This window comes from Pelophylax lessonae (assembly GCF_965119305.1).
Source record: "Pelophylax lessonae genome assembly, chromosome: 2".
In the NCBI taxonomy this organism is placed as follows: Eukaryota; Metazoa; Chordata; class Amphibia; order Anura; family Ranidae; genus Pelophylax; species Pelophylax lessonae.
In genome coordinates, this window is record NC_138769.1 from 287,128,865 (window position 1) to 287,151,951 (window position 23,087).

General features: G+C 48.5%; 1 protein-coding gene across 4 annotated transcripts in view; it reads right to left on the reverse strand.

The window, feature by feature from the left end:
• The window catches only part of AHCYL1 (adenosylhomocysteinase like 1), a 494,269-nt gene that overhangs the window by 250,498 nt on the left and 220,684 nt on the right, over positions 1 to 23,087 (reverse strand). For all 4 annotated transcript variants that reach the window (XM_082247288.1, XM_082247287.1, XM_082247286.1 and 1 more), the window contains 2 exons: positions 13,980 to 14,096; positions 578 to 641 (listed from right to left, as the gene is read on the reverse strand). In XM_082247288.1, the coding sequence (XP_082103414.1) occupies positions 578 to 641; positions 13,980 to 14,096 (181 nt within the window). The remainder of the gene's footprint in view (positions 1 to 577; positions 642 to 13,979; positions 14,097 to 23,087) is intronic.

Genomic DNA, 23,087 nt, shown 5'->3' on the forward strand with positions numbered 1-23,087 from the left:
TGGACGCAACGTGTACGGGGGGAGGAGCTACCGGTTTGACGCAGCCCGCTGCTATTCTCCGGTCAGCTGCTGGAACGCCGACCGTTCGTTTCATACCTATGCCATTGATTACCAAACTTCTTGTAAGTGGAATCATTTAAATATATTGTACAAGTGGATTGCTCTTAGATTATTTCTTTTCATTCTCAAACATCGATGTATGTGGGGAGCTCTGGTTAGTGAACTCTGCCTGGTCTCTTCAGCTGCATATCCTGGATTACAGACCATTGGCTGGGACCTTGCGGCCCTATATCTGTGACTGATCCCAAAGACAAGTGTTAGACCTTCTGTAGGTTTTATTCAATGCAAAATCGCCTCACATTGACTTCAGTGCAAAATTGCGTCCCTTTGTCTGCAATGCAAAATTGCCTCACATCGACTTCAAAGCAAAAATACCAGCCACATTTAATACATTCAAAACAATTTTTTAAAAAAACAGTCTGTTTCTATTTTCATTTTGGTGCACCACTGGCTTTTCCCTCCTTTTTTGAATACTTATGATTTTGCTGTATTTTAGTATAAGCTTAAAGTTACTTACCTCCCCATAGCCACACACAATGACCTGCTTGCCTCCAAACATAACATCTGTGCTTCTTTTAAGACTAGAAAAAAAAAAAAAAGTGAAAGTTTTTTTTTTTTTTTTACACTTTATAGACATAGCAATAATGCACTTTACAAGCACTTGAGTTATTTCCACTGAAAATTGCTGAGAAAGTCTCTCTTCATAATTCAAGGTCAACATCTGTACTGTGCAGCGGCTTACTGTATATTCTTCTAATTACACAAAATTATCACTTCCTTTGCTACAGTGGATATAAGTCTACGCACCCCTGTTAAAAGGTCAGGTTTCTGTGATGTAAAAAAAATTTGACAAAGATCAATAATTTCACAATTTTTTCCTTTAATGTGAAATATAAACTGTACAGCTCAGTTAAAGAACAAACTGAAATATTTTAGGTGAAGGGAAGTAAAAATAAAAAACTAAAATAATATGGTTGCATACGAGTGCACACCCTTAAACTAATACTTAGTTGAAGCACCTTTTGATTTTATTACATTGCTAAGTCTTTTTAGGTACGAGTCTATCAGCATAGCAGTCTATCTCTGGGCACTGGCTGGGCCATTCCAAAACTTTAGGCTCCGTTCACATGTAGGCGTTTTGGGACGTTTTTGGGGAGTTTTTCTGCTCTAAGATCAGCTCTCAAAACGCCCAACAAGACAATTCCTATTCATTTCAATGGCCCCTGTTCACATCTGAGCGTTTTGATGCTGTATACAAAACGCCCAACGCTCAAAAAAGTACATGAGCTTCTTTTTGGGCAGATTACAGGCGTTTTCCATTGGTCTCTATTCAATCTAAAAACGCCTGCACAAAAATAGCGGTAAAAATCGCGGTAAAAACGCGCGAAAACGCTACGCTCAGGTGTGAATGTAGCCTTAATCTTCTGGTGAAACTATTCCTTTGTTGATTTGGATGTATGCTTTGGGTCATTGTCATGCTGAAAGATGAAGTTCCTCTTCATGTTCAGCTTTCTGGCAGAAACCTGAAGGTTTTGTGCCAGTATAGACTGGTATTTGGAACTGTTCATAATTCCCTCTACCTAAGGCCCCTGTTCCAGCTGAAGAAAAACGGCTCCAAAGCATAATGCTGCCACCACCATGTTGCACTGTGAGTATGGTGTTCTTTCAGTGATGTGCAATGTTGTTTTTGCGCCAAACATATCTTTTGGAATTATGGCCAAAAAAGTTCAACCTTAGTTTCATCCGACCAGAACACATTTTCCCGCATGCTTTTGGGAGACTTCAGATGTGTTTTTGCAAAATTTAGCCGGGCTTGGATGTTTCTGTTCATAAGAAAAGGCTTCTGTCTTGCCACTCTACCCCATAGCCCAGACATATGAAGAATACGGGAGGTTGTTGTCACATGTACCACACAGCCAGTTACTTGCCAGACATTACTGCAGCTCCTTTAATGTTGCTGGAGGCTTGGCAGCCTCCCTGACCAGTTTTTTTCTAGTCTTTCCATCAATTTTGGAGGGACATCCAATTCTTGATAATGTCACTGTTGTGCCATATTTTCTCCACTTGATGATGACTGTCTTCACGAATGCCTTGAAAATGTACCCTTCTCCTGACTGATACCTTTTAACAATGAGATCCCTCTGATGCTTTGGAAGCTCTCTGCGGACCATGGCTTTTGCTGTAGGATGCAACTAAGAAAATGTCAGGAAAGACCTACCAGAACAGATTCATTTTATTTGGGGTTAATCAGAGGCACTTTAAATGATGGCAGGTGTGTACTATTTAACCACTTCTGGACTGGAAGATTTTCCCCCTTAAGGACCAGGCCATTTTTTGCAATTCGGCACTGCCTTACTTTAACGGACAATTTAACGGTCGTGCAACACTGTACCCAAATAAAATTGATGTCCTTTTTATCCCACAAATAGAGCTTTCTTTTGGTGGTAATTGATCACCTGAGCCATTTTTATTCTTTGCGCTATAAACAAAAAAAAAAAAATCGACAATTCTGAAAAAAAAAAAAAAAATAATATCTTTCACTTTCTGCTATATACAATATCTCACAAAAGTGAGTACACCCCTCACATTTTTGTAAATATTTTATTATATCTTTTCTTGTGACAACACTGAAGAAATGACACTTTGCTACAATGCAAAGTAGTGAGTGTACAGCTTGTATAACAGTGTAAATTTGCTGTTCCCTCAAAGTAACTCAACACACAGCCATTAATGTCTAAACTGCTGGCAACAAAGTGAGTACACCCCTAAGGTAAAATGTCCAAATTGGGCCCAAAGTGTCAATATTGTGTGTGGCCACCATTATTTTCCAGCACTGCCTTAACCCTCTTGGGCATGGAGTTCAACAGAGCTTCACAAGCTGACACTGGAGTCCTCTTCCACTCCTCCATGACGGCATCACAGATCTGGTGGGCGTTAGAGAACTTGCGCTCCTCCACCTTCCGTTTGAGGATGCCCCACAGATGTTCAATAGGGTTTGGGTCTGGGACATGCTTGGCCTGTCCATCACCTTTATTCTCAGCTTTTTTAGCAAGGCAGTAGTCACCTTGGAGGTGTGTTTGGGGTAGTTATGTTGGAATACTGCCCTGCGGCCCAGTCTCCGAAGGGAGGGGATCAAGCTCTACTTCAGTATGTCACAGTACATGTTGGCATTCATGGTTCCCTCCATGAACTGTAGCTCCCTAGTGCCAGCAGCAATCATGCAGCCCAAGACCATGACACTCCCACCACCATGCTTGACTGTAGGCAAGACACACTTGTCTTTGTACTTCTCACCTGGTTGTTGCCACACAAGCTTGACACCATCTGAACCAAAATAAGTTTATCTTGGTCTCATCAGACCACAGGACATGGTTCCTTTAATCCATGTCCTTAGTCTGCCTATCCTCAGCAAATGGTTTGCGGGCCTTCTTAAGCATCATCTTTAGAAGAGGCTTCCTTCTGGGACAACAGCCATGCAGACCAATTTGATGCAGTGTGCAGCTTATGTTCTGAGCACTGACAGGCTGACCCCCCACCCCTTCAACCTCTGCAGCAATGCTGGCAGCACTTATACGTCCATTTCCCAAAGACAACCTCTGGATAGGACGCTGAGCATGTGCACTCAACTTCTTTGGCCGACCATGGCGAGGCTTCTTCTGAGTGGAACCTATCCTGTTAAACTGCTGTATTGTCTTGGCCACCATGCTGCAGCTTAGTTTCAGGGTCTTGGCAATCTTCTTATAGCCTAGGCCATCTTTATGTAGAGCAACAATTCTTTTTTTTCAGAGCTTCAGAGAGTTCTTTGCCATGAGGTGCCACGTTGAACTTCTAGTGACCAGTATGAGAGATTGAGAGTGATAACACCAAATTTAACACACCTGCTCCCCATTCACACCTAAGACCTTGTAACACTGATGAGTCACATGATACCGGGGAGGGAAAATGGCTAATTGGGCCCAATTTGGACATTTTAACTTAGGGTACTCACTTTTGTTGCCAGCAGTTTAGACAATAATGGCTGTGCCGAGTTATTTTGAGGGGACATCAAATTTACACTGTTATACAAGCTGTACACTCACTAATTTACATTGTAGCAAAGTGTCATTTCTTCAGTGATGTCAAATGAAAAAATATGATAAAATATTTACAAAAATGTGAGGGGTGTACTCACTTTTGTGAGACACTGTAACATTCCCCAAAAAAAAAAAAAAAAAAGTAAAAATCTAATTTTGTAATCATTTTTGGCCAATTTGTATTCTGCTACATATTTTTGGTAAAAAAAAAAAAAACCCAATAAGCGTATTTTTATTGGTTTACGCAAACGTTATTGGGTCTAAAAGCTAGGGGGAAGATTGTCATTTTTATTTATTTATTTTTACTAGTAATGGCCGCGGTCAGCGATTTTTATCGAGCCTGCAACATTGTGGCGGACAGATCGGACTCCTGACATTTTTAACACTTTTGGGGGGACCAGTGACATTGCTAAAGCTATCAGTGCTAAAAATATGCACTGTTACTGTAATAATGACACTGGCAGGGAACGGGTTAACCCAGGGTGTGTGTGCCTAGGGGGTGTGGGGGGTCTGCGGGGTGGATGGGCTTGTGAAATCAATGCAGAGACCTGTGTTCCTAAGTAGGAGAAACACAGGAGCTCTGTATTGATTCCAGAGAGAACAACAGTCTGCTGTGCTTACAACAGCAGAGCGCCGTTCTCTCTTCACGAGGAGCGATGGCGGGTGCCCGGCGGCAATCGCGGCCACCGGGCCCGTGGATTGGCTTCCCTGCTGATGAGTGGGCATGTATGTATGTATGAGTGGGCATGTATGTATGTATGAGTGGGCATGTATGTATGTATGTACCATTAACTTGTTTTCAAAGATCTGACGCCAATGCAGGGGGAATCGGCCAAAAAAAACGGAATTTTTGTAAAATCTTACCTGTAAAATTCCTTTCTCTGAGTCCTCCGACAGTCGCCGCCTCTTCATATTCGTCACATATGGGGTATTAGACTTTGCTCCGAAGGAGTAGCTAGGCAACAGAATATGTTAACATTAAAGCTTTTAACATATCCCACCCTCAAGGGGTGGTCCCCTCAGTCAATACCCTCCTACTTCCTGCAACCATATCTCAGTTTTAGTGGAATAGCAGTAGAGTATACAACCAAACCCCAAAAGAGGGGCGGGGGCGGCGACTGTCGGAGGACTCAGAGAAAGGAATTTTACAGGTAAGATTTTACAAAAATTCCGTTTTCTCTTACGTCCTCCGACAGTCGCCGCCTCTTCATATTCGTCACATATGGGGAAGTCCCAAAGCAGTGCAAACATGAGGGGTGGGAAACGCATCCGCGCCGAAAAGGCAACGCAGTCTCCGTATCAAAGAAAGGAACCTTACCAAAGGAAGGAAACCAGCTGGACAACAGGAAAAAACAAGTGCTCAACAGGAGCAACAACCCAGGAAAAGACAAATAACCAGGGGATACAAAACTTATCCCAACAGCCAGAGGTTACCAACAAGGGACCCTAGGGAATTGCCGCACTAAGAACCTTGCGGCCAAAGGAAGCATCCGCCGATGCCTGAACATCTACTTTGTAGAATCTTGTGAACGTGTGTACGGTCGACCAGGTCGCCGCCTTACACACCTGGGCTACAAAAGCCCCATGACGACAGGCCCAAGACGTACTCAAAGATCTAGTAGAGTGCGCCTTCACAGGCACAGGGGGAACCTTCCCCTGCAAGGCATAGGCCTGTTCAATGGTCTGCCTGATCCATTTGGCGATGGTAGAGGCCGAAGCCGCCATGCCCTTCCGAGGACCCTCTGGAAGAACAAACAAGGAGTCCGTCTTTCGAAAAGACTCAGTCGATTTAAGGTAAACCCTTATCGCCCGAACAACATCCAGAGAATGCAATCTCACCTCCTTTGGATGTTTAGGCTTCGCGCACAGCGAAGGTAAGACAATATCCTCATTAAGATGGAATTCCGAAACTCGTTTCGGAAGAAAAGAAGGATTAGGTCGCAAGACCACCTTACCCAAATGGACAACCAGGTACGGAGACTTGCAGGACAAAGCTGCCAGCTCCGACACTCTGCGAGCCAAAGTGATCGCCACCAAAAAGGCGACCTTTTTGGACAACATAGACAACGAGATCTCCCTGATCTGTTCAAAAGGAGCACGTTGCAACACAGACAGAACGAGATTCAAGTCCCAAGGGGGCAAAGGATCCCTCCTAGGAGGAACCAGATGCCGCACACCCTGAACAAAAGTGCCAACCAAGGAGTTGGAAGCCACGGGACGTTGAAACAGAACGGCCAGCGCAGACACCTGACCCTTTATCGTAGCCAGCGCCAAACGCTGATCAACACCCGTTTGAAGGAAAGACAGCACACGGGAAACCGAGTACGTGCGGGGTGAAAACCCCCTGGACTCACACCAGGCAAAATAGGCCTTCCAAGTACGGTAGTAAACCTTCCCCGAGGAAGACTTCCTCGCGTTGATCAAAGTATGAACGACCTCTGGAGAGAGACCCTTCTCCTTCAGGACCTCGGGCTCAACAGCCAGGCCGTCAAAGCCAGCGACTGTAAAGCAGGATGGTATATCGGTCCTTGAGACAGGAGATCGTCTCGAAGAGGCAGACGCCACGGGGCGTCGACCGCCAGATTCACGAGGTCTGCGTACCAGGACCGGCGAGGCCAGTCCGGTGCCACAAGAATCACCGTGCTGCGTTCCGAGTGTAACCTGCGAAGGAACCTGGACAGCAACTGAATCGGTGGAAACGCGTACATCAGCCTGTACTGATGCCACGGGGCCACTAACGCGTCCGACGCGTCTGCCCGAGGGTCGCGCGTCCTTGCCACGAACCTTCTCACCTTGTTGTTGAGACGAGACGCGAACAGGTCCACATCTGGAAGACCCCACTTCGCGCACAACATCTGGAAGACAGCCGGGTGGAGAGACCTTTCCCCCTGATCCAGGGTCTGCGACTCAGATAGTCCGCCTGCCAGTTCTCCACCCCCGGAATGTGAACCGCCGTTATCGCCGGGACATGAGTCTCGGCCCAAGACAGAATGTCGGCCACTTCTCGAGCCGCTCGGGCACTCCTGGTGCCCCCTTGGTGGTTGATGTAGGCCACCGCCGTGGCATTGTCCGTCTGCACCCGAACCGGGCAGCCCTGCAGCCGGTCCGTCCAGCGATGAAGACAGAGATCTATCGCACGCAATTCCAGAATGTTGATCGGAAGGAAAGACTCCCCCTCCGACCAAGTTCCCTGGGCGGACAGAACGCCCAGAACACCACCCCAGCCCGACAGGCTGGCATCCGTGGTGATTACCGTCCACGAGATAGGACGAAACGACTTGCCCCCGGACACCATCGGGGACTGGAGCCACCACAGAAGGTTTCTTCTGGTGCGATGACTCAACGAGATTTGAAGATCCAGAGATTGAGGTCGCCCGTCCCACCTGGACAGGATCTCCGCTTGGAGACCCCGTGTGTGAAACTGGGCGAAGGGAATCGCCTCGAAGGCCGAGACCATCAATCCCAGACATCTCATGCACGTCCGCAGAGACGAGTGCGGAACGTCCCTGAGGGACCTGACTTCCTCCTGAAGAGTTCTGAGTTTGTCTTCCGGCAGAATCATTCCCAGGTAGGGAAGACGAACCGACGGACTCAGTGTCGACTTTGGAAAATTTATCGTCCAACCACACTCCTGCAGAGTTTGCATCGTGACAGACAGGTCCTTCTCCAGACCGAACCAGAATGTCGTCCAGATACCCCAGGACAGAAATGCCCTGGGCCCTCAATAATGCCAGAACCGGTGCAAGCACCTTGGTGAAGACCCGCGGAGCCGAGGCGAGACCAAAAGGCAACGCCACGAACTGGTAGTGATCCTCCGCAATGGCAAATCGAAGGAACCTCTGGTGACCCTCGAAAATGGGGATGTGAAGATACGCATCCTTCAAATCGATGGAGGCCATGAATTCCCCCGGAACCAGGGCAGCCACCACCGACCGCAGGGATTCCATGCGGAACTTGCGAACCCGCACAGAGCGGTTCAGAGTCTTCAAGTCCAGAATTGGACGAACCTTGCCCTCCATTCTGGGCACGGTGAACAGATTGGAATAAAACCCCCGAAATCTGTCCCGATGAGGCACCGGAACCACCACTCCCTGAGCCCTCAGGTCCCGCACCGCCAGGTGCAGGTCCCGCAAACGCTCTGGAGACAGTTGAAGATTTGAGGGAAAAAATCTGCTCTCCGGCCGAGAGAGAAACTCGATCTTGTAACCAGATCGAACGATCTCCTGAACCCATCTGTCCCGCACACGGGCCAACCAGGGCTGAAGAAAACCGAGCAAGCGTCCCCCCACCCCAAAACTGGGTGAGGGCGCCCCTTCAGGCCGTACTGTTATGGGCTGCAGATCCGGATTGACCGGACTTCTGTTTCCCAGACCAGGGCTTCTTCTGAGAGCCTTGACCTTTGAACGGCTTGCCCTTGTAGTGCGGCCGAAAGGCACGAAAGGACCCCTGAGGGGGCCGAAAATTAGCATGCTTCTTCCCAGAAGCCCCCTTAGCCTTGGGGAAATGGGGCAAGAGAGTGCTCTTACCCCCGGTGATCCCCTTAATCAACACATCCAAGGACTCCCCAAAAAGGCGAGACCCATCATAAGGTAGATTGGCTAAGGTCTTACGTGAGGACTGGTCCACCGACCAACATTTTAACCAAACCAGGCGGCGAGACAACACCGCCACGCTGTGCACACGTGCAGCCAACGGAACCAGGTCCAGGTCCGCATCACACAGATACATGACACCTTGGTGTATTTGATCCACCAAATCGCCGGCGAGGCCGAATCGGCCACTAGGACGCGCCTAAGCATTTGCGTCCAACTTGCGATCGCCTGGGCCGCCATGAGAGAAGCAAACAGAGCCTTAAGCATAGAACCCGTAACAGAATAAGTATGACGGGCAAGAGACTCCAATCTCCTATCCGTGGCATCACGGAACACAGGGGAATCCTCTGCAGGAATCGCAGTGGCTTTGTTTAAAACCGCAATTGCGTGATCCACTGGGGGAGGCACACACCACCTTTCATCAGTGGAAGGCGAGAAAGGATAACGCAGCTTGAATCTACTTGGTACAGCAAAAGGTTTGCGCAGATTGCGCCATTGTTCCTTAACAGCGCGATGAAAATCATCATTGCAGGGAAAAACCTGCGGCGTCCTGCGTTTTCTCTGCGTCCCATAAGCTGCCAAGGCGGCGGGGGGACACACTTCATCCTGCAAACGCAGCGTTTGCTTTATGGAAGCAATCAACTCATCCATGATTGCAAGCTCTTCAGGCGAGCCAGGGGGAGAATGATCAACCCCCTCAACTTCAGCCTCCACCTCGGACCCCACTAGATCTAGGGAGGAGCGGGACCCCGATAAGGAGGCCCCCGCCATAACAGCCCCATCACCTTCACCCTCAGAATCAGAGGAAAGAGCAACTCTGGGCCTTTTAGTAGATTGAGCAGCCACCAGCATCTGTACCTGAGCAGCAAGGCCAGCCACAATAGTTGCTAAATCCCCCCCTGGGGGGGAAACAGCGGTCCCCTGGCTTTCCACCAAGGCGGTAGGAAATTTGCCCTCCTGAGAATCCATTGCCCCTGTAATGCCGGACAATAAAGGGTTAACTGCCCCTTTAAGCAAGCGCGGTAAGCGCAGCCCACCGCACCACACTCAAGCACAATGAGACCCCCACAGGGAATATGCAAACTGAACACAGGCAATGGATAGCAAGAACAGAAGGATAAAACCAGAGGAGACCCTCGCCGCTGCTGCTGCCTCGATCGGTGTTCCTGGAAAGAGGAAGTGATGCTGCCAGGGCGCTCTATGAAAGCCTATGGAGGCTACAAGAAAATGGCCGCCATGCATGTAAAACATGCGGCCGGAGCGAGTGTAGGCAAAATGTCGCCGTTTGGCGCCGAAACCGCCGCTCCACAGTGCAGTAATGCACACATGACATCCCTGTATAAGAACACATGTCAGATCGCCGCAGCGATCGCTGTATATGCCCAAACATGCCAAAAAACATGCCCCACAGCACACAGCTTCTCACACTGACCAGGCTGACACACACAGTGTCACACAGCTCCCCCCCCCCCCCTTGCAGCCCACAGCATGCAGCCGAGAGATAAGGAGACAAGCAGTGTGAATAGAGGCAGGTTACACAGTCCCAGACTGACACCCCCCCAGACAGACAGGTCCCCACATAAATACACTTACCTCACATGGCGTGGGGGACCCGCACAGGCGAACAAGCCGCTGCACATGAGGCAGGGAGAGTCGCATTCAAGACGCACAAAATGGGGGTTAAGAAACCGCACAGCGTCCAGTGAGGTAGCCACCTCACCAATCATCCCTGCACCGAACAGGGATGGGTCGTTCACTGTGCCAGGAGCGTTACCTGGCTGAACGCTTGATGGCAGGCTGGGAAGCCACTGACCCACGACCTGCGACCAGGGGGATCAGCCCGAGACCCAGCCCGCATGATCCTCTTCATCAGAAGAACTAACTAACGCTGACAAAAATAACAGCTAAGTAAAGGTAGAGAGAGAACTCAAACAAAATTTCAAAAAGAAGAAAGAGTCTGGGGCAGAAAGCCCCAGCACAGAGAAAGCCAGCCACTCCTGACAAGCTAGACATTAAAACTGAGATATGGTTGCAGGAAGTAGGAGGGTATTGACTGAGGGGACCACCCCTTGAGGGTGGGATATGTTAAAAGCTTTAATGTTAACATATTCTGTTGCCTAGCTACTCCTTCGGAGCAAAGTCTAATACCCCATATGTGACGAATATGAAGAGGCGGCGACTGTCGGAGGACGTAAGAGAAAAAATGTTTTAACCAAAAACGTATATAGCTGCTGGAGCTAGACCCTTGGAACAAGTGAAGAGAAGCAAAACCAAAAATAATCTCAAAATAATCTATGTCATGGCAACAGAACCCTTAAAAACGCTACTGCACCCAGTAAACTGAAAGCTCATACATGGTATCAAGTTTATAGACAACAGCTCTTTTTTGACCAGAGTACTGGCGTTTTCCAAAGTTGTAAAAGGGGCTGCCTATCTTGCCAATCAATCCCCCATGCCAGGTCCAACTTCGCCAATAAGGATGATAAGATATTATATTGCTCCCAGTTGGGTATTCAACTCTCCTCTTCCTCGGCCTACCATCTGCAGTCCAATGGTGCCAATGAGCGTTCAAACCAAGCTCTGGAGCAATTTTCCGCTTCTATATCTCTGACCATCAGAACAATTGGGTTGATCTGCTACCTTGGGCGGAGTTTGCCAGGAAATCTGCCATTAACTCGTCTTCCGAAATGTCTCCATCCATGGCCAATTATGGGTTCCAACCCGCTGTGTTGCCGGAGTCATTCTCAAAACAGGACATCCCGACTGTAGAGGATCATCTTTGAGCCCTCCGTTCCTCTTGGGTGCAGATTCAAGAGTCTTTATGGGTCTCTGCACAGAGTCAGAAGCTCCAGGCAGACGGGAGACGTTTATCTTCTCCTTCATATCAGGTCGGGGAGAGGGTATGGTTGTCGACCCCTAATCTCAACCTCAGGGTGCCCACTACAAAACTGGCACCCTGTTTTGTTGGGCCTTTTCAAATCCTCTGTAAGGTGAACTTGGTGGCCTATGCCCTTGGTCTTCCCCCTGGAATGTGTATCTCCAATGTCCTTCACGTGAAGCCACTTGTTTGCAATCGCTATACTTCTTCACTTCCTCGCCCCCGTCCCATTCCTGTGGGCAATCCTGAGGAGTATGAGGTTAGCAGCATCTTGGATTCCCGTCTGTTCTGAGGTCAGGTTCAATACCTGGTGCAATGGAATGGTTATGGTCCTGAGGAGAACTCTGATTGCATCATCACTTGGCTGCTGCCTGGGTGTCGCACAGTGATAATGCTGCACACCTGACTATATCTATCACCTGATGGGTTGCAGTCCTTGCCCTTGTGTTTGTGTTTCAAGGTGCATCTCTGCTAGCGGTCTTCTGTTCTCTATGTTCCTCCAAATATGACCTGGCATGGCTGACGACTCTCCTGGCTCTCAACCCAGCATCAGCAGACAACCCGGCATTGGCAGACTACCCGCTTCTGGACTCGACCCTGGCTTGGATGACTACCCGCTTCTGGACTTGACCCCGGCTTGTTCCTGCTCTTACTTGCTCATTTTTGCTGTGCATTTATTGTTGTTTTCTCCAATAAACTGCTTTATTTTACCTGCATCCCTGCATGGTCTGACTTCCTGGCACCCTGACAGGATACAAGAGCCAGTTCTGTGTCATATAACAAGTTCTTAGCTTATTTTTGGTTTTGCTTATGTATATACCATGTGCTTTTTGCTTTAGAAAATAACAATATAAAATCACATTTCTTAATAAAGCAGAGAAAAAAGAAGAATTCTACTCGGACAGGGGTCAACCATAGACACTGAGATTAACAAAAAGGTAGTACTTTATTGAAAAATTAGGGTACTTGTAAACTTCCAATAGACATACACATATACAAGGTAAAAAACATATACATAAAAACAAACATATGGATAGCTACTGCGACCAACCAAGCAATTACTCAGACCTGTGAATTAAATCAATTATTAGAGAGTGGGGGTCCACGATTGTGACAGAACACAGTCCCTGATAATAAATGGATTTCACCCAGGCTGAGTGATTGGACCGAGAGGGATCCACGGAATACCAGGGATCAGTTCAATATAAGAAACTATAATACAGATGTATTACCCAGGGGAATCATCCCTATATTTGGGCAAGGCAATTGGAACTGGAAGCCTGTAAAAACACAGTCCAGTGGCATAACGGTTGTTTAGATAGACCAGTGGGATGGAGGTTGTATTGCGTAGTAATGAAGTAGTGTGACAGAGTTCTCTGTATAGTTCATATGTAGAGCACAATACCTCCTTTAGTTTAGCCGGTCAGTCATGTCCTCCTGGACTTGTGTTCACGGGATCCGGGTGTTCGGCGTTGGTCTGCGGAGCTGCGGCGTCCTTGCCTCGTTTAGCGGCTTGCAGCCACCTCCTGCGCTTCCACTGAGCATGTGCGGGGGGCCGAGCGGAAAGTCGTCACTGCAACGTGACTTCCTTGTGGGTTCTTTAGCCAAAGCAGATAGGCTTACTAACGCCGGTATCCCTGATTGGTGCGGTACAGATGACGCGTTTTACCAGCCAATGGACGATGGTTTCATCAGATCTAAACAACCCTTATGCAACTGGACTGTGTTTTTCAGGCTTTCAGTTCCAATTGCCTTGCCCAACTATAGGGATGATTTCCCTGGGTAATACATCTGGATTATAGTTCCTTATATTGAATTGATCCCTGGAGTTCTGTGGATCCATCTTGGTCCAATCACTCAGTCTGGGTGAAATCCATTTATTATCAGGGACTGTGTTCTGTCACAACCGTGGACCCCCACTCTCTAATAATTGATTTAATTCAAAGGTCTGAGTAATTGCTTGGTTGGTCGCAGTAGCTATCCCTATGTTTGTTCTTATGTATATGTTTTTTACCTTGTATATGTGTATGTCTTTTGGGAGTCTACAAGTACCCTAATTTTTCAATAAAGTGTCTTTTTGTTAATCTCAGTGTCTATGGTTGACCTCTGTCTAAGGAGAATTCTTCTTTTTCCTCTGCTTTAGTAATTAGTATTTTTATGGTCAACGGATACATATAACCCCTAGCGGGGCAAAGGGTGGTCAAGAGAGCAGTCCAAGGGGCGTCTTTATCCCTCCGCTCCGATCCATCCTAATTACTAAGCCGCGTAGGAGAGAGAGATCCTGTTTTTTTTCATAAAATCACATTTCTTTCCTGACATACAATTTAACTTGTTGCCATGATAAACCTTAATCTTTACAGTAAACATTCTTCTTACCCATCCAGTATGGACTCTCGACAGCAGTATAAGTTGTCAAATTTCTGCTTGGTTACAGAGTCATTTACATTCATGGCAGGAACACAAAGTTTACCAGCCTTGGATAATTGATACAGCCTGTAAAAGTGCCAGAAAACAAACACTGATTATGTATGTAGTTATAGCTGAAAGAAAGTTTCAGAACTTCACAAACTCAACAATAGATTGTAAGTAAAGCTGAAGAGTTAAAAAAAACAAAACTACACCAAATTGCAGATATGCCAAGAGGTTTTAGATTTCATTTTGGATGTTAAAAAAAGGGGGGGGGGGATTTCAACTTATCTGTAAATTCCTTATCTTGGGAGTACAGTACAGGATGCAGGGCTTGTATTCATAGACCAGAAGTATATGCTGGCTACCTTCAGGTGATTAGATACTGGCCCCTTAGGGGAATATCATACACTGGCACTGAATATGCTTAAAGAGAAGCTCCAGTCTCCACCCAAAAAAACACCGCTGGCATCTTCAGAAAACATCGAAAAGCTGAAAAGAAAAACACTCAGGTCACAGCTTGGGGCCAAAGCTCGCATCAGCGGAGGCCTGAACATTCAGCTGGTAAAACCTTGAAAAAGTGTAAATAGAGGGCCAGGTGACAGCCTGGTATACAGATGTTTTAAAGCCCAAAAGACACTAACTGACCTGGTAGAATAAGCTCTGATAGGGGGGGGGGGCACCCTTTTCTTAAGAGTGCAGACCCTGGAAATAAGTTATCTGATCCACCTGATAATGGTGAAGTGTTTGATGAACAGAAGCTGTGGTTGCCAGGTATACCCTGATGGCCCTGACCATGTCTAGGCAGTATAACGGAATTTTTGTAAAATCTTACCTCTAAAATTCCTTTCTCTGAGTCCTCCGACAGTCGCCGCCTCTTCATATTCGTCACAATGGGGAAATTGACCTTTGCTCCGTAGGAGTAGCTAGGCAACAGAATATGTCAATATTAAAGCTTTTAGCATATCCCACCCCCAGGGGGTGGTCCCCTCAGTCAATACCCTCCTGCTTCCTGTTCCATACCTCAGTTTCAGTAGAATAGCAGTAGAGTACATAAACAAAACCCCAAAAGAGGGGCGGGGGCGGCGACTGTCGGAGGACTCAGAGAAAGGAATTTTACAGGTAAGATTTTACAAAAATTCCGTTTTCTCTTACGTCCTCCTATAGTCGCCGCCTCTTCATATTCGTCACAATGGGGACGTCCCAAAGCAGTGCAAACATGAGGGGTGGGAAACGCAACCGCGCCTAAGGCAACGCAGTCTCCACATCAGAGAAAGTAACCTTACCAAAGGAAGGAAACCAGCTGGGCAGCATGAAAAAAACGTTGCTCAACAGGAGCAACAACCCAGGAAGAACAAATAACCTAGGGATAAAAACATCCCAAACAGCCAAGGGCCCAAAAAACAAGGGACCTTAAGGTACTGCCGCACTAAGAACCTTGCGGCCAAAGGAAGCATCTGCCGATGCCTGAACATCCACTTTGTAGAACTTTGAGAAGGTGTGAACGGACGACCAAGTCGCCGCCTTACACACCTGGGCCACAGAAGCCCGATGATGACAGGCCCAAGACGTACTCAGAGATCTGGTAGAGTGCGCCTTCACAGGCATAGGAGGAACCTTCCCCTTCAAGCATATGCCTGCTCAATGGTCTGTCTGATACATTTGGCGATGGTAGAAGCCGACGCCGCCATGCCCTTCCGAGGTCCCTCAGGAAGGACAAAGAGAGAATCCGTCTTGCGAAAGGATTTTGTCGAATTCAGGTAAACCCTGATCGCCCTAACAACATCCAAGGAATGTAAGGCCACCTCCTTCGGATGCTTAGGCTCCGCGCAAAGCGAAGGCAAGACAATGTCCTCATTGAGGTGAAATTCCGAAATCCTTTTCGGAAGAAAAGAAGGATTAGGTCGCAAGACCACCTTATCCAAGTGGAGTACCAGATACGGAGACCTGCAGGACAAAGCTGCCAGCTCCGAAACTCTGCGAGCCGAAGTGATCGCCACCAAAAAGGCGACCTTTTTGGACAACAGAGGCAACGAGATCTCCCTGATCTTTTCAAAAGGAGCATGTTGTAACACGGACAGAACAAGGTTCAAGTCCCACGGAGGCAAAGGCTCCCTCCTAGGAGGGACCAGGTGTCGCACCCCTTGAACAAAGGTGCCAACCAGAGAATTAGACGCCACAGGGCGTTGAAAAAGAACGGCCAGAGCAGAAATCTGACCCTTAATCGTGGCCAAAGCCAAACGCTGGTCCACGCCCGTTTGAAGGAAAGCCAACACTCTCGAAACCGAGTATGAGCGAGGGGAATACCCCCTGGACTCACGCCAAGCAAAATAGGCCTTCCAAGTACGGTAGTATATCTTCCCCGAAGAGGCCTTTCTAGCATTGATCAAAGTATGAATGACCTCCGGAGAGAGACCCCTATCCTTCAGGACCTCGGTCTCAACAGCCAGGCCGTCAAAGCCAGCGACTGTAAAGCAGAATGGAATATCGGTCCTTGAGACAGAAGATCTTCCCGAAGAGGCAGACGCCATGGAGCATCGACCGCCAGATTCACGAGGTCTGCGTACCAAGACCGGCGAGGCCAGTCTGGCGCCACCAGAATCACCGTTTTTGGTTCCGAGGACAACCTGCGAAGGAACCGGGACAGCAACTGAATTGGTGGGAATGCATACATCAGACGATACTGATGCCACTGAGCCACTAACGTGTCTGACGCGTCTGCCTGAGGATCGCGCGTCCTTGCCACGAACCTTCCCACCTTGTTGTTCAGACGAGACGCGAACAGGTCCACATCCGGAAGACCCCACTTCGCGCACAACATCTGGAAGACCTCCGGGTGTAGCGACCATTCCCCCTGGTCCAGAGTCTGGCGGCTCAGATAATCCGCCTGCCAGTTGTGCACCCCCGGAATGTGAACTGCCGTTATCGCCAGGACGTGCGTCTCGGCCCAAGACAGAATGCCGGCTACTTCCCGAGCCGCTCGAGCACTCCTGGTGCCCCCTTGGTGGTTGATGTAGGCCACCACTATGGCATTGTCCGTCTGAACCCGAACCGGACAGCCTTGAAGCTTGTCCGTCCAGCGTAGAAGGCAAAGATTTATTGCCCGCAATTCCAGAATGTTGATCGGAAGGGAAGATTCCTCCTCCGACCAAGTTCCCTGGGCGGACAGAACGCCCAGAACACCACCCCAGCCCGACAGGCTGGCATCCGTGGTGATCACCGTCCACGAAAGCGGACGAAAAGACTTGCCCCCCGACACCGCCGGGGACTGCAGCCACCACAGAAGATTGCTTCTCGTGTGAGGACTCAACGATATCTGAAGATCCAGAGATTGTGGTCGCCCGTCCCACCTGGACAGGATCTCCGCCTGGAGATCCCTCGTGTGAAACTGGGCGAAGGGAATCGCCTCGAAAGCCGAGACCATCAAACCTAAAACACCTCATGCCCGTCCGGAGGGATGAGCACGGAAAGTCCCGAAGGGACCTGACTTCGTCCTGAAGCGTTTTGAGCTTGTCTTCCGGGAGGAAGACTCTTGCCTGAACCGAATCCAGAATCATACCCAGATAGGGAAGACGAACCGACGGGCACAACGTCGATTTTGGGAAGTTTATCGTCCAACCAAACTCCTGCAGAGTTTGCATCGTGACGGACAGGTCCTTCACCAGACCCTGACTGGTCGCAGACCGAACCAGAATGTCGTCCAGATACCCCAGGATTGAGATACCTTGGGCTCTCAGTAAGGCCAGAACCGGTGCAAGCACCTTGGTGAAACCCGCGGAGCCGAAGCGAGACCGAAGGGTAACGCCACGAATTGATAATGATCCTCCGCAATGGCAAAACGAAGGTACCTTTGGTGACCCTCGAAAATGGGGATGTGTAGGTACGCATCCTTCAAGTCGATGGAGGCCATGAATTCTCCCGGAACTAGAGCAGCCACCACCGAGCGCAAGGATTCCATGCGGAACTTGCAAACCCGCACAAAGCGGTTCAGAGCTTTCAAGTCCAGAATTGGACGTACCTTGCCCTCCTTTCTGGGCACAGTGAACAGATTTGAATAAAACCCCCGAAATCTGTCCCGATGAGGCACCGGAACCACCACTCCCTGAGCCCGCAGGTCCTGCACCGCCAGGTGCAGATCCCGCAAACGCTCCGGAGACAGTTGAAGGTTTGAGGGAAAAAACCTGTTCGCCGGCCGAGACAGGAACTCGATCTTGTACCCGGACCGAACGATCTCCTGAACCCACCTGTCCCGAACGCGGGCCAGCCAGGGTTGAAGAAAACCGAGCAAACGTCCCCCCACCCCAGAACTGGGTGAGGGCGTCCCTTCAGGCCGCGTTGTTATGGGCAGCGGATCCGGACTGGCCGGACTTCTGCTTACCTGCCCACGGTTTCTTTTGGGAGCCTTGACCCTTGAAGGGCTTGCCCTTATAGTGCGACCGAAAGGCACGAAAGGACCCCTGAGGGGGCCTAAACGAAGCGTGCTTCTTACCTTGAGCGCCCTTAGCCTTGTGAGATTGGGGCAAGAGCGTGCTCTTACCCCCAGAGATCCCCTTAATCAGCGTATCCAGTGAGTCGCCAAAAAGGCGAGATCCCGAATAGGGCAAATTAGCCAAAGTCTTGCGAGATGATTGGTCCACAGACCAACACTTTAGCCAAATCAACACCGCCACGCTGTGCACACGTGCAGCCAAAGGAATGACATCCAATTCCGCATCACACAAATACATGACCCCCTGATGGATCTGATCCACCATTGCCAAAGTCGGCGGCGGGGCAGAATCAGCCACCAGGACGCGCCTGAGTACTTGCGTCCAATCCGCGACAGCCTGAGCCGCCATAAGGGAAGCAAAAATAGCTTTTAGCATGGAACCGGTAACCGAGTAAGTATGACGGGAAAGAGACTCCAGTCTCCTGTCCGTAGGGTCCCGGAACACCGGGGTATCCTCTGCCGGAATCGCAGTGGATTTATTCAAAACTGCCACCGCGTGATCCACCGGAGGCGGCACACACCAACGTTCATCAGTGGCGGGTGTGAATGGATAACGTAGCTTGAACCTACTTGGCACAGCAAAAGGCTTTTTTAGATTGCGCCATTGTTCACTAACAGCGCGCTGAAAATCCTCAGTACAAGGAAAAACCTGCGATGTTTTGCGCCTCCGCTGTGTCCCATAAGAAGCCAGAACGGCAGGTGGACACGGTTCATCCTGCAAATGCAGCGTTTGTTTTATAGAAGCAACCAATTCATCCATGATTGCAGGCTCTTCAGACGAGCCAGGGGGAGAATCATCAACCCCCTCAACCTCTGCATCCCCCTCCGACCCTGCAAAGTCCAGGGACGAACGGGACCCCGATAAGGGGACCCCAGCCATAGCAGCCCCATCACCTTAGCACTCTGAATCAGAGGAGATTGAAACTCTGGGCCGTTTAGTGGATTGAGCAGCCACAAGCATCTGCACCTGAGCAGCCAGGTTAGCCACAACTGTGGCCAAATTGCGCCCCTCAGGGGAAACAGCAGCAGCCCCTTGTCCACCCAGTAAAGGGGGAGGAAATTTGCTTTCCTGAGAATCCATGCCCCCAGAAGTGTGTAGGAGAAAAAAAGGGTAACTGCCCCTTCAAAAGCGCGGCGAGCGCTGCCCACCGCTCACACACACCTGCACAAGTCGACCCCCACAGGGAAAACTACAAACTTAGGCAAGGAACACAGGACTAAGGAGGATAAAAACCTGGAGGGATCACAGCTGCTGCTGTATCAATCGGTGTGCCCAGGGAAAAGGAAGTGATGTACCAGAAGCCGCTCCTATAAAACCTATGGAAGGCTACAAGAAAATGGGCGCCGGGGGAGGAGGTAAATGCAGTGCTACATGAGGCCGGAGCGATCTCCGCCAAAATGGCGGCGTTTGGCGCCAAAACCGCCGCTCCCAGCTTATAGAAGAAGCCCTCATAAGCCTGTAGTTATCATTAAAATGGCGGACCGTAGCAGCGGCCGCCGCATGTTGCACAAAACATGTACCACAGCATGCCCTACAACATATAGCACAAAGAAATGTTGCTCATGCTGTATAGTCCCCAAGGTGCCACATCCCCAAAGTGGAAATCACAACCAAAAAAGGTTCCCCTTGGGTGGGACTTTTAAGGCACCAAATTTAGACGACAAATACAGTAGGTAAAATGTAAGAAACTTTATTAACTTATACAAAAGGATAAAAACAATAGGCAAGCTGTAAAATACTCCACATGAACCAGTGCAACTTGGACCACTGAACCCCCGGGTTTGACCCGACGCGTTTCGGAGTGTGAATTAACTCCTTCCTCAGGGGTGCCCTTGGAGGGTGGTCTGTAGATAGTTATCATAAAACAATTAATTATCACATATTGCAAAAAATATACAATGCATTAAGGGTTAACATGTGTAATCTACTTACATAGTTCACTGAAATGGGAGGTATGGATAGCCTGCCTCAGGGTTAAAAGCAAAGGGTAAGCATGCCAACGTTGTCCACTAGGGGTGCCTTCTGGTTATCCTAGAGAGTCTAGGGATCTTGGATGAACTCCTGGATCCAGGTGGTCAGCAACTGCCCGCTGGCTAGTCTCGGTCAGAGGCTAGATGGGAGCAGCTGAAACCTATTCACAGCAGTTCTGCTGAACAAAAATTAGAGCAATTAATCAAAATGTATGCTCAAGCAGAAATAGAAAAATATGTATCAAAAAATGCCCAAACATAGCTCAAAAACGTCCATGAAAGCAGACAGCCGTCAGTGTTATAGGGTACATGGAAAACATAATGTAAGGGAATAAATGCTGGACTGTAATGTCAAACGCATAGAAAAAATCCCATATGGTCAAAAAGCTTGCAACATTGTCACAATGGAGCAGAGTGTCTTGTTTGTAAAGGCACTGCAATGTATCTGCTTGGTACAAGTAACTAGAGGCTGTCATCATGGATAGAGCTGGGCAGAGTAATATTGAAGAGCAGGCTAAATTTCTTACCTATAGCCAGAGCAGTTCAAATATACCCGATGGATGTTGGAGCATGGAAGATCCTGCGTGTCCGGCGAGGGAGCAAGCAGCTCTCATGCCGGACAGGCAGGACCTTAAAGGCAGCGCCATCAGCTGAAACGATCATCAGCTGGATGACGCCGCTTGTTCAGCTGATTGCCAATAAGGTTCCCTGAAACGCAGCCGCCGCACACACCCCCAACCGGAAGTGATCCGGCGGGGGTGCGGACGGCCGATGCGTTCCACCGGCACGGAATACGCTCTGTCTGCGTGGAACGCAAACAGAGTGTAATGAGCATGCGTCACCAATCTCAGCTAGAGATCGGGATGGAAGGTGCATGCATCTCAATCGGACGCCACTAGGTGGTGTCCGCTGTCACCGTGCCAGGCTGCTACCAAAGCGATTCCAGAGAGCAAGGAAAATTCTCTCTAGGAGGCAACTGCTGATCGCGTCCAGGAGTGTCCAGGAAGAAAAAAAGGGCATATCTTTGTGTCAGAAATCTAAAGCAAGGGAGATTACAGTCTACTGAACCTAAAATTGTCCAGGGTTCAGTAGTCCTCTCATAAGTATGCATAGGTATCGACTATATAAATACATAAGTGTAACCAGAACATATTCAAGGGACTTATCCTCTAAAGTGGCAAAGTGGGACATGCTATACCATTTGTTACAAATGCGGGGATATCAAGACAGAATGCAGATAATACATCAAAGACATATGACAAAAAAGGGGGAAGGAAAGGGGGAAAGGGAAGAGTAGACAACCAAAAATAGGAAAACGAATAAACAAGAAAGAAGGGCCCACTTCTTAAGCCTGTTAAAAAGTCACTTTTGGGATAAAGCAGATTTATCCACAAGTATAATGAAGGCAGTCTTGTCACGGGCCTATTTTTCCATGCCTCCAGAGGTAAATCCCTCAAGAAATGGTCTGAAGGATATTTGATCGTTGAGTCCTGGTGGTTCAGTCGCTCTCAAGCGGTATATCCATCGTAACTCCATTTGGAGGAGGGTCTTATTCCAGTCCCCTCCTCTGGGGTTAGGATGTATTCTGTCCAAGATCAAAAATTTGATCTTGGGGATTCTATCTGGGTGGACCAAAGCGGCGTGGCGTCCTAGTGGCAAATCAGGGTCACGTGTTGTAATACTTTTTATGTGTCTGCATGCTCGTTTCGTAAATTCAAGTTTAGTCTTGCCAACATAAAAACAGCCGCACCCACAGAGGAGCAAGTATACCACTCCATGGGTGCGGCAGTTGGCAAAGTGTTGTGGCCTGAAGACCTGTCCATTGGGTAATATTGGGTTTTTGCTTGTATACATGTATCTACAATACTTGCATGTTCCACATATGAAGGTTCCTTTGAATTTACAGTGATCTTTGCCTCTATTGGCTATAAATTCACTTTGTACGAGTTGGTCTCTCAGGGCGGGCACTTTTTTATAGGTGAGTTGAGGATATGCCGCCACATGTTTGCCCACGATAGGATCGAGAGAGAGCATGTGCCAATATCTCGTCAGAATTTTCTTAATTTCAGGGTGTTGTTCTGAGTATTTTGTGATGATTCTCAGGCTGTTATCGATGGGTTTAGGGGTCTTAGGAATCAACAGTTGTGCTCTATCAATAGCCAGTGCTTTTTTATATGCTTTTTTCAAAGTGGATTTTGTGTAGCCTCTAGATAAGAGTCTACATCGCAGATCGTCTGCCGCTTTTTGAAAACTGGCAGAGTCAGTGCAATTTCGTCTAGCACAAAAATATTGGCCATAGGGGATTGAGCAAACCAGATTGTGTGGGTGGAAACTCGAGGCGTGGAGTATGGTGTTTCCAGCAGTGGGCTTTCGATAAAGCCCACTGTGGAGAACACCATCGTCGCCCTTGTGAATTTCCACATCCAAGAAGGTGACTTGGCGCATGTCGTAATTCATGGTAAAGTTCAAGTTGAATTTGTTTTTGTTCATCCTGTCCATCCATTTCTCCAAAAGGTCCACTGGTCCATGCCAAAGCATGAACACATCATCGATGTAGCGGACCCACATTATAATGTGGTCCGTGTACATCGTGGTGTCATCATCGTGCAGGAGAGCGT